The 14,835-nt window shown below is 40.4% G+C and overlaps 1 protein-coding gene across 3 annotated transcripts in view; it reads left to right on the top strand.

The window, feature by feature from the left end:
• The window catches only part of kcnab1a (potassium voltage-gated channel, shaker-related subfamily, beta member 1 a), a 105,713-nt gene that overhangs the window by 83,202 nt on the left and 7,676 nt on the right, over window positions 1-14,835 (top strand). For all 3 annotated transcript variants that reach the window (XM_040130613.1, XM_040130615.1, XM_040130614.1), the window contains exons 3-9: window positions 1,698-1,735; window positions 6,591-6,670; window positions 7,214-7,258; window positions 8,855-8,899; window positions 10,154-10,197; window positions 10,346-10,432; window positions 13,416-13,501. In XM_040130613.1, coding sequence (XP_039986547.1) covers window positions 1,698-1,735; window positions 6,591-6,670; window positions 7,214-7,258; window positions 8,855-8,899; window positions 10,154-10,197; window positions 10,346-10,432; window positions 13,416-13,501 — 425 coding nt within the window. The remainder of the gene's footprint in view (window positions 1-1,697; window positions 1,736-6,590; window positions 6,671-7,213; window positions 7,259-8,854; window positions 8,900-10,153; window positions 10,198-10,345; window positions 10,433-13,415; window positions 13,502-14,835) is intronic.

Below are 14,835 nucleotides of genomic sequence, written 5' to 3' on the forward strand. Positions count from 1 at the left end.
GAAATGAGCAGATGGTTAAGTGCCTTTTCATTGTCCCCTTGTCCCTGAAGTATATCAGTTGTTTTATAATAGTCGGGGAATGGGGGTCAAAAGAGTCAGATGTGGTTCAATTGTTTGTTCATTTGGAGAGATATTGTGGACACCGGGGCACCGGGTAGGTGAGAGTAAGACAGAAAAGATTCAACAGGGAGATAAAACAGAGAGCAAAGTGAGCAGAGAGAGGAGGAGAGTCGTATGGCCTGAAGGGAATTAATAAATAATCCCAAAAAAGAGAATACTCAATTTGCTGGAGGGGTTGCATTATTTTCCTCATCACTATTTTAAATGAATACTCTTTGAAGGGAAGCTAAATGACTATGGGCTCTTCTACTTGCTTGATAATGTTTCCTATTGAAGGGCTTTGAAGGCAGTCTGTCCAGCATATGAAGCCTTTGACGTTTTAAAAAAAAAACAAAAAAAAACTGGGGGGTTGGCTCAGGAAAAGCAACAAAGGAGACATTGCTCTTCCTGGATGGATGGACATGCAATAGATGTTGTAAGTCGTAGATAAAAATGTTAAATATACGGTATGTTTGAGGTAATTTAGAAATAGTCAGTACTAATAGTCACAACAGTCACAATACTGTAATAATTTTGTTTTGCCCAGAATCATTACGTTTGACTACAGAAATTCCTAGAATGATTACTTTTTAAGTTCATACATTAAATAGCTGACAGGATAACAGGCGGAAAAGATTGGTTTTAGAACCAAGGGTGGAAATAAATAAATAATGTTCTCCGAGACTGCCGCTTTACTTCCTGTTTGCTCCTCGCGCACATGAATATATATAACATAATTTATTAAAAAATGTATCCACCGTTTTACAGCCATGGAAGTTGCAATACCTGAAAATAAATCTTAAACAAAGGATTTTGAAAAGCGAGGGGCACATGCCCCCAAAGGAGGGAAAAAAAAGTGGTGAACGGTGTAAATTTCAAATGTGCAACAATACAAACTGCCTCATATCTTGTCAGCCAGCCCAGGTGTCCATGCTGCTCCCAGTACACACATGAGCCATGCAGCATTTAAATGTTTGCACCAGACATTTTTTTTTTTATATAAAAAGGTGTCCCTCCTATCTCTCTCTGTCTGTCTGGCAGAGCAGGACAGTTTTAGATAGCTAAACCTGTTTTGACATCATTTGAATGGGAAACGTTTTCTGCCACAACAAAGCTACGTGCATAATTAGACGAGGGAATGTTCCAAGGATTTAGTGTCTCCTCTGGTAGAGGTGGCTGAGCCTTTTGTCTGTCTTATCGGCATTTTTTGCACGGCAATCAGGAGCATGTAGTCAGATGTACACACATGCACTCTCATTATCCACACACGCGCACACATAAACACATCAGGACAGAGGACACAATGTCTTCCAAACACGCATGACCGTAAGACACACAAACAGTCACCGGTGAAGACAGGGAGCGCTAACAGGCATTCACACAAGGTGATCCTTCAGTGTTGAGCTGCAGCTCTGAACAGGACAGATTTTTCTCTCAGGAACCTGTCAGCCTCCCTCGACTGGTGCCACAGCCCGGGATTAGGAGTGTTTACCTCAGGATGTCAAACACACACAAAAACGTAGACACTAACCGAAAGGACTGACGGGATAGAAACGTTTCCTAACGCTGAAATGTCTCTGTCTCTCTCCTCCCTCCAGGTACATGGGTGACATTTGGAGGACAGATAACAGACGAGGTATGAAACATTTTCCCCGTATCTTGCTTATTCATTTGATTTTAATGGATTCTGCTCATTGACTGATGATTGGTTGATTTCGTTGTTCTGTATGTAGGGTTGTAATGAGTATTGAATGTGTTGAATATAAACACATGTACCTGATGTCGTACAGTGTTTGGGTATTGAACACTCAGTTTAAACACACAAGATTGTCCTTAATCTCACCTGAATTTTTCAGTTTATAAATTTGTCGCAGCATACGACCACTCGACACGTGACTTTAACACTCTTGCACCTTCAACAATCGGCCAGAATACAGCCACACATGAACCAAAGCACTGTTGGTGTGACTGTGGGACATCTGTCACACCATTTCTTTTCTAACTATGTGCTGTCACATTTAACCTTGATCAGACCGCACAATAGGCTGGCTGACAAATACCTTTGGGGTCAGTTTGCCCACGGCTTCCTTTTTTTTTTTGTTGCTTTCTCAGATTTATTCACTCTATCATGAAAAGTGGTGGATATTTTTTAGATTTTTAAAATGTAAAACGTCACAATCTTCACAAGGACTTCAGGTGTGATGGTTCAGATTGTTTGGACTGACTCAAATTTTAGGAGAGAAAAGGGGCATACTGAGGACCAACACATTATGTGTGCGTGTGCGTACTTGTGTCCCCTTTGCACTCACGTTGATGAATTCTAACATGCTCTGATGTTGCTGCTGGGGTCTTGGCCTCGGTCCTCACACACGCAGTCACACACACATATGCACACACTTAGAGTGACACTTAGGGAGAAGAGACCAGAGCTCAGCCTGGGGGACACAGAAACAGTAAGCTTATGTAACAGCATTATTTTTCTTACCTCGGGGCTTAGTGGCATCAACTCACATGGTACGCTCAAAGCTTAGCACCCCTCTTCTCTCCGTTACTCTGAATGTCCCCAGTTCAATGTCACTGGTATCACTCAGGCACTTCACTCCACCAGGCCGCTCTGCTTTAGTGCAGCTGAGATCCGGTAAGGAAATACGGGTTAAGGCCAATGCTGCTCACAGAAAACGGTTTGAAATATTGTTTTGCTCGACTCATTTTCGAAGAAAATGTTTAGGCTATCAGTAGAGACACGCATCCTTACCATTGGCAATAACCAGAAAAAGAAGTTGTGAGTGACATGCAACATTAAACAATTCCACAACAGCAACAGTACTGCCGTCGCTGTTGGGTTAAAAAGTCCTCTGCTGTCCTGAATGCCACTCGTTCAATGTCATTGATATCAAATGCACTCTAAATATACTACATGTCCTCAGCAGAGTTCATTGTCCCTGTCCTCATTAAGAAATGTACAACAACTCTGCAACACTAACACAGTTACTACATAAAATCTGCGTGAGGGCTGCACAAATACACGCACATTTAAAAGCATAAACACATGTAAACACTGAACACAAAATTCCCTTAGTTATTTTGTGCTATTTCTAATAAGGCATGTTTTATAGAGGGGTTATTAATAAATGATAAGTATTTATAATGAATCCTGGTTGTAGGAATAAACCTTTTACAAAGCCATTATTGACAGCTTATGAACCCCTAATAAAGTATGTTTTATCAAAGTTCTGTAAAGTTTTTTTCACTGAGCAGCAACACAGTCCCAGACAGAGTTCACTAGAGTGATGGCGGGTTGCAAGTTAAGATCGCTTACTCTTTCAAAAAGGCCAAAAGTGGATCCATAAATCATGCAGTGGATTTGAAGTGTCTCCTGTCCATGTTAACTTTGATGTAGCGAGCGTGGTGGGGAGGAGGCAGCGCAGTCATGAAATCATCTCAAGGTTGTGTGGGTAGTAAGTGGGAGGCCTTGCCTTGATTCGGGGGACGTGAGAGAGACAGGTTTTTTTTTGTTTTTGTTTTTTCTCATTATGTTTGTTCCATGTATGGAAATCCAATTCTCCTGTGCCCTTTGTGCCCCAGAAACCAAAAAGAAAGGGAAAAAAAAGAGAGACAAACCCTGAAACCTAGCCACCCAGGCATTTCTACAACTTTACAGTGACTCAATGTTTTTCTCTAGGGTGGAGGTGCATGTATGTATGTTTGTGTTTTTGCTTCTGCAGTTTTTTTGCTCCTCTTTCAAAAAGTATCCCACTGTTTGAAGGCCATCGGTCACATTCAGTTTATCCAAAATGGCCAGAAGTCAGAAGTCGTCAGAAATCAGAGTGAGCAGTGATGCTTCATCGCCAACACGTACTTTCTGACCTTGTGAATGTCACTATAGGCTCTCTTTGACAGTGACTGACCGTTTAGTATCTTATGAGACTCATCGTGAATGAGCAATCACCAGAGTACAATCAGTCACCCTTTAAAAACTGACACTATTGCCCTCTCTCTTCCCTCTGTCTGAGACTATCTGCTCATCCGTGTCTCTTCTGCTTACTTCCTAACACTGTCCTCGGCATCTTCCTCACCTTACCTGCAAAAAAGTCTATTACCCGCAATGCTCTGTTTGACATTCTCACTGCTTTTCATTTACCTTATCCATCCAGCACTTTCTCTCTAACTCTGCAAAAAAATGTCTTAACCCACTGTCCCCTCGCTTTTTTTTAAAAATCGTCCTCCAGTGCCCCCAACAGTTGTGATGGAGATTGTTTCCTATCTGCACTAAGCAGAGACCAGTTAGAAAAAAAAAAAAAAACCTTGCTGTTCATTTTCTCCGTCATCCCTATTCCCTCAGTCTTTCTCTCCTTCAGTGACCCCTCCCTTTTTTAACCTCTCCATTATCCAGCTCTGCCTTTTCCTTCTGCTCTGGTTGCCTTATTGGCAGTCTGGGACTCAGAGGCTGAAAGAGCCATTTTGAAATGTGGGCACTGTTCTCTTGGTCCGTTAGTTTCACACATAACTTCTAAACCTCTTGTCTCCAGCAATGGATTTCAGTCCTGCTTCCTGCCACGCAGAACCTTTGCCAAAACATTTTTATCTTTTGGTAACTGAGAGAAAATAGTACAAGCTTTGAATTTCACCTTGCTGGCATACAGGCCAAGGGCCACTCTCAGCGCCTCCAGCTGGTTCTGAATGCAGCAGCTAGGTTCCTCACAGGGCAGCAAGTCTTTTGTAACTGCATTACAAAATAACTCCTGAGCGTGTTGCTGATCTGGTGCAGTAATCTGTAAGACGAAGACACACCAGCAGTACTTTTTGGGGGCAAGAACATTTTTAGATCTCTTTTTAACACACATTTTCATTGACTTGTCATTCCTTAATTCTTTTACTTTGTATCTTTTTATTACTATTTATTCTTTCTTTCTTTTATTTCTTTTTTTACATAATTTTTCTCTGCGTCTTTTTAAATTAAATTGATGTAAATTCTTGTTATACATAGTTTTATTGTCTTGCTTTATTCCTTTAAGTGTTGTACTTTAATTGTGTTTATCAAAGCACTGTCTTTAAAGATACTATTTAAATTAAGGTTATCATTATTGTATCATTATTTGACGTAGGCTTGGACTGTTGCCCAGTTTTTGCTGGTTGCAAAGAAAAGGTTGAGGAAGGTTGAGACAGGTTCTCAGAGGAGAGATTATCTAATTCTTCTAGAAAAAAAAACACCTCCGCTGTCTGCTGTGCACTGAAACTGCAACACACGCACACCTACACCCTGCGCGTGCACTGCAAGGCCTGCGCACAAAGTCAGACAAACACATTTCATGCACACGTGTAAACACAAACACACCCTCTTGTCCCCGCAAAACTCCACAGGGAAATGATGCCATAATTCACTCTAAGTCGCCATCTAATAAAACTCACCACGGGGAAATTGGATCTCGGCGTGATGATTTATGGCAACCATGTCTGCAAAAATATGGAGGAACATCTGCACATATGCCACACACACAAACACACACACACACACACACACACACACACACACACATACAAACACACACTCGCACACTTATCTAAATCTTATCTGAGCACTTATTAACTAAAGAGGAACGAGTTGATTTTTCACAGATAATTACACTGTGATCTCACTTGCTCAATAAGTCTGTACATCAACAGCCTTACAGTAAAACCAGACAAGCTCCATTTGAGCATGTTGGTTCCAGTAAACAACTTCAGTGGACTGCTGCAGCACATTCAAACAGGACATACCGTGCTTGCTGCAGTGTATACAGTATCTAACGCATATTAAGCCTTTTTATAAAAATAATGATACTACAGTTTATTTAAAGAGTATTTTTCAAGATACTCAGAGTACTCAAACGCTATATACTGAATAGTTCAGTAAACCATACAGTGCTTCACATAAATTGTGTTCAGCTGAAAGTTTGGATGAAAAAAACTGGATTCTCAACCTCAAAAATATAACAGTCTTAATCATTTTTAAACCAATGATGAATGATACTGTGGCTGTATTCCTGTTCACTGTACTAGAGAACTGTTGTGGTTCGTTAGAGTTTCTTGGCCTGTGGTTACCTGAGAGTTTGCACCTCTGTTTTGGTGTGGTCTGTTGTGTCTGTTGTCCTGAATTATGCCACTGTCTTGCTTGTCTTATATATAAGTTGAACAATAATCATGCCCTGAGACAGGCCCCAGTGCTGAAATGCATCAGCAATGGTATTTTAATAAAATATGAAGCCGCACTGGTAAACAATATCTATATTGAAAATATCGATATGCCAAGATGCTACAGGTCTCTAATGACTGCTTCCCTTGGCAAGAGCCTAAAAAGAGATATTTTCGGCTTAAAGATTCTGTCCTTATATACTGACCTTTCTGTGTCCTCGCTTTGTGTGTGTGTGTGTGTGTGTGTGTGTGTGTGTGTGTGTGTGTGTGTGTGTGTGTGTGTGTGTGTGTGTGTGTGTGTGGGTGTGACCTCTTGCCAGGTCGCAGAGCAGTTAATGACCATTGCATATGAGAGCGGAGTCAACCTGTTCGACACAGCTGAGGTCTACGCAGGCGGCAGGTGGGTGTCATACGACCCTCTCAGTTTGTGTGAAGTTCAGTTGAGCTCGTAACAGCCTGTTCATGCTTTACTGTGATCAGGTGCAGACGTCTGGCTCCACTGTGGCTCCAGGAAGTGTTTTTTCTTTTTTTCCTTTTTTAATCATTCATGTTTCACCTGAGGGTTTTATACGTTCAGAGTATAACTAGTTCAATAAACAACCATCTGGTCTGGAGTCTCATGCAGTTTATGACTATACTTAGACTATGTTTGCCTGCACTAAGAAAAAGGTAAAAACTGCAAAATCACACCAACGTATGTAGGAAGCGGTAGGAAAAAAATGGCACTTGTAATATTAAAAGTTTTAGTAGACCCTTTCAGTGCACCATCCAACTGTCCACTCATGACCTGTCCATTCATGGTTCTGTCATCTTTTGAATGCAGGAATGCACTAGGGCCTGTTTAGTTTGATGACAGTGAATTGCAGGGTTGATATTGTGGAGGAAATGTTTATGAATTCAAAGTGCAGTTTAATAACGCCTCCTCATTTATGTTGCCTTGCAGGGCCGAAATCATTCTTGGAAACATTATCAAGAAGAAATGCTGGAGGTAATGGTGACACTAATGTTTGTGATTGCTTCATCACTGCTGCGTGAGAGAGAGAGATGGAGGAGGACAATGTGTGTACAATATGTTGCAAGAGGCAGTTAAAGAAGTGAGTGTGAGTGAGTTTTTTTTTTCTTTCTTTCTTTTCCTTTGGTGCGTGCAAACGCATGTGTTAGTGTTGAAAGTGTGTGTAAGAGACTGCCATGTTTGATGTTGAAGTGAAAATATTAGGTGATGCTAAGATATGGAGTATGATCTCTGCCTTGTTCATTTTTATGTCTTCAAATCAGACTACATCCCTACTTTGCCAGATTTGTGTATTTCTGCACGCACATGCACAGTGGCACAGACACATTGCATCACAGCACAGGAGCATGAAATAGTTAGTTACTACATAAAAAGCCTGCCTGCAGGCAATTTTGTTTTCCGCAAATTTCAAATATTCCCTTTATGGAGTTATTTAAACACGCTCGTTTTTTTTTTTTAATATTGATCAACTCTGTAAGAAACTGGGAGGAGAGAGTTGCAGTTACATCAAAGGAAACATAAATGTTAATGTATCTACAGTGTGTGTGTAGTTGTGCGCTTGTTTCTATATAATCTCAGGGCTGGGTAGAAATAGATTGCTTGTATTAGTTGGCCTGTTCCCTCAATTTCTCAATTTTTAACGTTTCATAACATTAAACTTGAAAAATCTCTGTAAATATGTCAGTATGAAGCAGCTCTAATGTGGGAACACTCAGCTATTACTCTCCTCTTGCTGTGTTGGCTAGTTGTTCCATCATTATGCAGCTCAGTGTCACGTACCGAGCCGACTACATTACAAAAGTAGGCGGTTTGATGCTGCTGCAGTAAAGACACACCGAACCTTACGTCTCAGTCTCTGAAAGTCGTCATGAGTTAACAGAGAGCAGATTTATAAGAGGAGGAAAGAACAGACAGTACGGAGGGATGATGATCCATTTTGTACTACTAGTTCAGATTTTGTGGGAAATTGATAGTTCTGAATAAACTGCAGGAAAGGCTGAATTATCACATGTGACTCAACTCTGCAGATGTTCGTCACTGTTGAACACATCCTCAACAAATAATTAGCAACTCTGAAACCATCCCCTGATGAAAATAATCTGTTGAGTTTATCCTTTAATGTGATGACATCAGAAATCATGTTTGCTTGGTGACCTTTTGCGATGCTGAAGGATGTGAGGAGAGACTGAGTTTAGTGGTTTAACAGAACACCAGACGTATAATGGCAGGATGTGGGCAGCAGCACCTGTTGTACTGTACGTGCCACTGTATGCTAGTCCAACAGTGTGATATTAAACTAATTTAGACTGGAAATCAATGTACATCAGTGACAGAGAGGAATTCAGAATGACAGAATGGGCTCTTACTAAATGCACAACTTAGCAGAGGGAGCAGGGGCTAATGACATGCATGATGGGGCCAGATGTGGTAGCAGGGAAAGTTTCAGTGCATTTGCAAAGCCCCTGTATGTCTAAATAAGAGAATACATTAATCCACTATAATGCAATGTGTATCACTCACTGTGCTGCATCTTTCTTCTCTCTTTCTGTATCTTTCTCTGCACTTCAACAGGCGATCCAGCTTGGTCATTACAACCAAACTCTACTGGGGAGGAAAGTAAGTAAGAAACCCTCTAAACTCTGATTTTTGTTGCCGAAAGTAGATTGTGAACAGTTAAGTCTTATTTATTCAAGAAGTGTCATTGAGATCAAGGTGTCATTTACAAGAGAAGACTGAGAACAAATTACACATACACAACATTGCATAAAGGCAATTCAGTCACACAAAGCAGTCATCACACACACAGACATAAAAATAAGAAGAGTGTTGCTAACTTACATTTGTTTTTCAACCAGCACAAAAACAGTATTAGCTTAGTGTTTTCAGTCACCTGAAAAGGCTACAAAAACAAATGTTGTTTTCAAATCAAGTGATAAGAAGTCATGAATTTCCCAATATATAATATGTAATATATGTATGTATGTATGTATGTATGTGTGTGTGTGTGTGTGTGTGTGTGTGTGTGTGTGTGTGTATATATATATATATATATATATATATATATATATATATATGTATGTATATATATATATATATAAGCATTTCAGCATTTACTATCTCCAGGCAGTGCTTCCCAACACCAAAGTTTTTTTTCCTTTTTTTTGGGGGGGGTTTTTGGGTTTTTTTCAGTTTTTCGTGGCCATTTTTTTCTGTTAACAGCCTGAGCAACATCATGTCACATACAGTAACAACCAACGGAACAACCAATTCCCTTGCTGAGGTTGGAGAGGGGATAAAGAAATCTGTTTTAAAGCACAGACACACACACACACACACACACACACACACACACACACACACACACACACACACACACACAAGGGCTGTCAGGCTCCTCGGCAGAGACTGTCCTACTGGGTCTAGTGATAAGGATAAAGTTATTCACATTCTCGTTCCTGAGAATTCCTTCAACCCTGTGAGGGAGATTCAGTCTCCGTTCTCTCTCCTCCGCAGTTTGAATGCATAATGATGCGGAGCAGTTGAAAGCGCACTGGCCCGTTTACATAAAACAGCCCTATATACACATTTTGATCTCATTTATTCTGTCCCCTGGCTGGGGTCTAAAAGTGATTGAAAATTACTGGTATTTTCAAGTAATCAATTAAGTGCCAGAAAGTTCAGATAATGTTGGAGTCAGTTACTGCTGCTACTGCGTTGTCTGAGAATTTTGTGCGTCTTTTTTCATTTTCATTTTCATTTTTGAAGATCAAAAGGTGAACAAAATACTGACAGAAGTGAAGCCGTTCACACAATCGCAAACAAAGACACAGACAGTGTAGTTTATCACTGGTTTGTGTTTTGTCCCATCAGAGCCGAGACCGAGAGGGGACTGTCAAGGAAGCACATTATTGAAGGTTGGACATGCAATCACACTGACGCATACACAGGAGATGAACAAAACAGCAACTTTAGACTTTTTGTTTTTCACTTACGCAATTTTTCATGGTGTCAATTCAATCACTTACTACTATATCAACCCTTGCGTCTCTCTGTGTCTCTCAGGTCTGAAAGGCTCTCTGCAAAGGATGCAGTTGGAGTATGTGGATGTAGTGTTTGCCAACCGCCCAGACAGCAATACTCCCATGGAGGGTGAGTCAGCCAATCAACATTCAACTTTACGCCTAAGTGACCAATCAAGCCGTTGTCATTAATGATGTTGAGCAAGGCGTAGTGATGCTTTTTAGTATATAACTAGAGTTAAATGCTACTTTATTTTGCTTCCTGAGGTCACAGTGTCTGACTTTTGGATGTTGGGTGTTGTGTTCAGGGATACTGTCTTTGTTGTTTTGCAGCAGAGTGTGAGTGTGCACTTGTTGCCAATATCACAATAATAAAACAGAACATGCACAAAACGGCAAATTTTAAAAAAAACCCCTTTCAGGACTGATTTGTTTTTTTTGTTAGTGGACTGGGGGGAGGGGTTGTGGTATGAAATTCACTGGCCAGAGGGCAACTCTGTACTTGCATAACAAATTAGAGTAAGAAAATAACAAAATAACAAATCCACAGGACGTCTTGGCCTGAAACACAAGGTTTGGATTTTTCATCATCAGTCTGTACAGTGTTTTTTACAGAGAAGATATCTCAGGATAACTGATGATGTTACAGCTGTTTCTATATCCCTTCAGAGTCCAGTTTTACTCCTGCACACACAGTGCTCTTCAGTACAACAAAGGGAAGCAGGCAATCGTATAGAATTCATTATCAAGGAGTAGCTCGTTTATATGCATATTAGAAATGTATTGGTTCCTCATTGGTCATTATAAATGAATTGTGTTCCATTGCATCCTTCAGGTATGGCCAATCACCTGTGGATTTTCTCTTAATATCTTATTAATTACCGTTCACAACTAATCAATAAGGATGCTGTATGTGAATTGGGCTCTGGCTTCTTCTCGTGCTCTGCTCTGTGTTGTTGCTCTCCTTCATTGGGGTTTTAAAATATATTTAAGTAAGCTCAACAAAGCAGTCTAGATACGACTTGATAAGTACGATATGACAGTTTGCATGTGGTGATGTTGAGTTTATTTAAACAACAGAAAGGGATATTGCCAGGTCTAACAAAGCTAACGTTCAAAATTTTGTGTAGCTGTGTATGATCTGATATTGCACTTGCACAAAGGCCTTGATTGTACACTTTTCTTATCCTTCACCTCTTTATAGACTTCTTCCGCCCTTGCAAACTACTTTTTCCCTAGCTGTTCATTTCCTCTTTAATTCCTTCAGCTGTTAGATCTATTGCCCATCCTTCCTCAAACTTGTTTTGCACTCCCTTTTCTTCTCTCTCTCTTGTTATATTGGCCGGAAATGAATGGAAGTAGCATTTAAATGTGAGTGCAGCACGTTGCCAAAACCTCAGCGGGCTGGGTGGCAGGAGGGCATGGCGGGGGATGGAGAAGTGGACAGAAGTAACTAGAGATAGGAGACAGAACTGCTTATAGGTCTTAATACTATGTTATTTCCCCTGGCAGAATGGTATTTAGTAAGACATTATGTTGCATGTTGTTAATTATCCCTTACCAAATTGAAGGGAAAACAAAAACTTACATTCACAAGTCTTTTTTAGGTTTTCTTGATTATATATCCTTGTGCTTATCTACTCCCTGACTTTTCCTCCAACTATTTCTAATTCTTCTTTGTAAACCTTTTTCTTCTTCGCCAATGTTTTCTTCGACGCTCTTATCCCACCTACTCCGCTGTCTTGCCAAGAACCAGTTATGCAGAGTGAAATACAAGGGCCCTGCCACAGTGAACAATTGCAGTATAATTGGAGTGAGCGCTGGGCGATGATGAATAACCTTAATGACAGTCCTAATCTGAGTTTTGGTTGCTCCCTCACTGCCGTTGGCTCATGCAGTCAGCAGTGTTGAGGCTAACTGCATCATAAAAAAACGCAGCGGCTTGAATGTTAATCGGAGGGGCTTCAGCGTGTGAGCTTGTTAGTTTGTCCCTGCAGTCGTTAGGGATGGGTGATGAGCCATCAGCAGGTAAGAGAGACTCAAGGAGGCGTGTGGCTTTTATTTTTTTCATCAGTTCATGGTGAGACTGGAGCCAAATGAAATAGTTGGTGTTCTCTCAAGGCCAAAATTTACGTGAGATCAGACTTTTATTTTCTTGCTGTTTTTAAGTCGGCAAACCTTTTCATAAACAATAAGCTTTTTTCATTGTTTCTGTCTATGTAATTTTTTCTTGGTTTCATCTCTCTCTCTTTGGCATTGTCTTTTCATGTGGCTATTGTTGATTAAGAATTTGTCTGGACAAATCCCATCAAGCTCGTGACTGATGTTCTTTATCTTCGTCTTTTGTTTAAAAAAAGCAACAAAACAAAATAAAGAAAAAAAAAAAATTCTCAGTCAGTTTCTCTTTCAGTCTGTTTTCTGCTTTCCCTATGTGGACTATGTGCTCAAGTACATTAGGATTCACCTCATGTTTATAATAAATGCATAACAAAGCACGGATTAAAGGAAACCTCTGATGGGGCTCGTATTTTAAAGATTCCTTGTGCTTGATTTAAATAAAGTCTGTGTGGTTTTGATACTTTCCCTCAGTGACATTTTGCAGATAGTTGCACAAAGAACAAATTGATTGTAATTCCGGACAACCCAAAAATGTCTCTCCTATGTCCTGAACTAAGTTCATAAAATTTTAATATGAATGCTGAACCTCTGCTGAGTGAATTTTGGCTTTAATCTATACATTGAATTTGGATGAATCCTAGTAGTAACTGCCTTAAAACAAGAGGGAAACATGCAGGAATATCCGTTGGGGTGTGCGTACAACAGCTTTGTTGCTCTGTCTCTTTGGAGCCTCAGCAACGGACTCAGCTGATTTGTTGAATGAAATTTGAGTGTGTTCAAGGGTGACGTAGCAGTGATGGATGGGTTTTGTTTGTTTGGAGAGCAGAGCTGAACGTGGAGCATGGGCGAGAGGTGCCTTTCAGGATAAATGTTTCTGCCTCATGATACTTTGTGTGTTACAAGCACATGATGCAGTGAAAAAAAAGAGTAAATCATTTGTTCAGTGTTGATCAAACTGGCTGATACGATGTGGCCGTGTGTTTATGTGACTCCAGAGATTGTTCGGGCCATGACCTATGTGATCAACCAAGGCATGGCGATGTACTGGGGGACGTCTCGGTGGACGGCCATGGAGATCATGGTAAGCATCACAGAGCTGTTACTGTAATTTCTGAGTTAGACATATAATTTATGCGTGTCATAAGTGTCCTTTGGAGAAAATAATGAAATTATTCAAGTGGATCATTTAGTTACTCTATGAGTAATAAAGGTAGGTCTTGAACGCCAGCTAAACAACATGTTTTTCCAAACAACAGATAGGGAGCAGAATGAGTTAAATTAACTCAGTGAGATAAATTGAATCAAACTGCTGTACTGTTGTTGTACAGAAGCTTTAAACATGCCTCAGCAAGTCAGAAGTGAGGACTGAAATGAATTCTTTATTCATTTACAGTTTCTGGGGAAACTTTCATGCTGTTTTTTTTTTTTTTTTGCAGATTAGATATACCCCACTGACTAGAATAACTGAGGATAGAAAAAACAGAAACCAGCGGGAAAACCTTTTATTTGCCCTTAAAGGACTGTTGATCCATAGAATAAATTGTCAAGAATCCATATTAGGAAAAACCGGCCTGATTTCTACACCTTAACCTTAACCACCACCTTCAGGATCCACTTTTAGCAGTTTATTACCTTTGTACCGTGTTGGACACAATGCTCATGCTCGGTCATGGTAGTGACAGAGAGAGTAATAAAAGAGGAAATGGGAGGGATATGGAAAAATGGACTGTGTGAATGTTTAAGGAAAAACAGGTTTATCGAAGAAGTTTTCCAACCAAGGAACAGTGGTTTCCTCCAGCTTTCTTTCCTCTTCCTGTCAGAAACAATCTCCCTCGAGTTTCAACTCTCGCAACATTAATAAATATATACAGGGGTTATGAAGCCACAACAGAGAGTAATGAAATGAACACATGCCCAAAGTGACATTCAAGGACCTAACACCCATTCTCTGCTCTCTCATCTCTCTGTCTTCGGTCTCTTTATCACCCTAAGCACAGCGCGATGTGTTGACATCCTCTCTATGTGATCACAGTGAAAGGGAGCAGATATCTTTGTAGAACACAAGCCCAGATGAAAGCTGTGTAATTTAGATAGCAACAATAATGAGGGGGGGGTAAACGCAGGTTTTCAGTGTACGTGACAAGGCAGCAGTACACTGTTCACACACACACACACACACACACACACACACACACACACACACACACACACACACACACACACACACACACACACACACACACACGCACACACACACACACACGTGGTTGTGTATACTTACATTATGCCAGATAGATTCGCCCCTCATACTGCCTGACATGTGTTCCACAGCAAGAAACCTACAAAATAAAGAAGAAGCAACAAGCGCAGCACATTTATGTGTGTGTTGTTCCTCTGTTATGTGTCCTTGAAAGA

Source organism: Xiphias gladius, chromosome 7 (assembly GCF_016859285.1).
Source record: "Xiphias gladius isolate SHS-SW01 ecotype Sanya breed wild chromosome 7, ASM1685928v1, whole genome shotgun sequence".
Taxonomy (NCBI): domain Eukaryota; kingdom Metazoa; phylum Chordata; class Actinopteri; order Istiophoriformes; family Xiphiidae; genus Xiphias; species Xiphias gladius.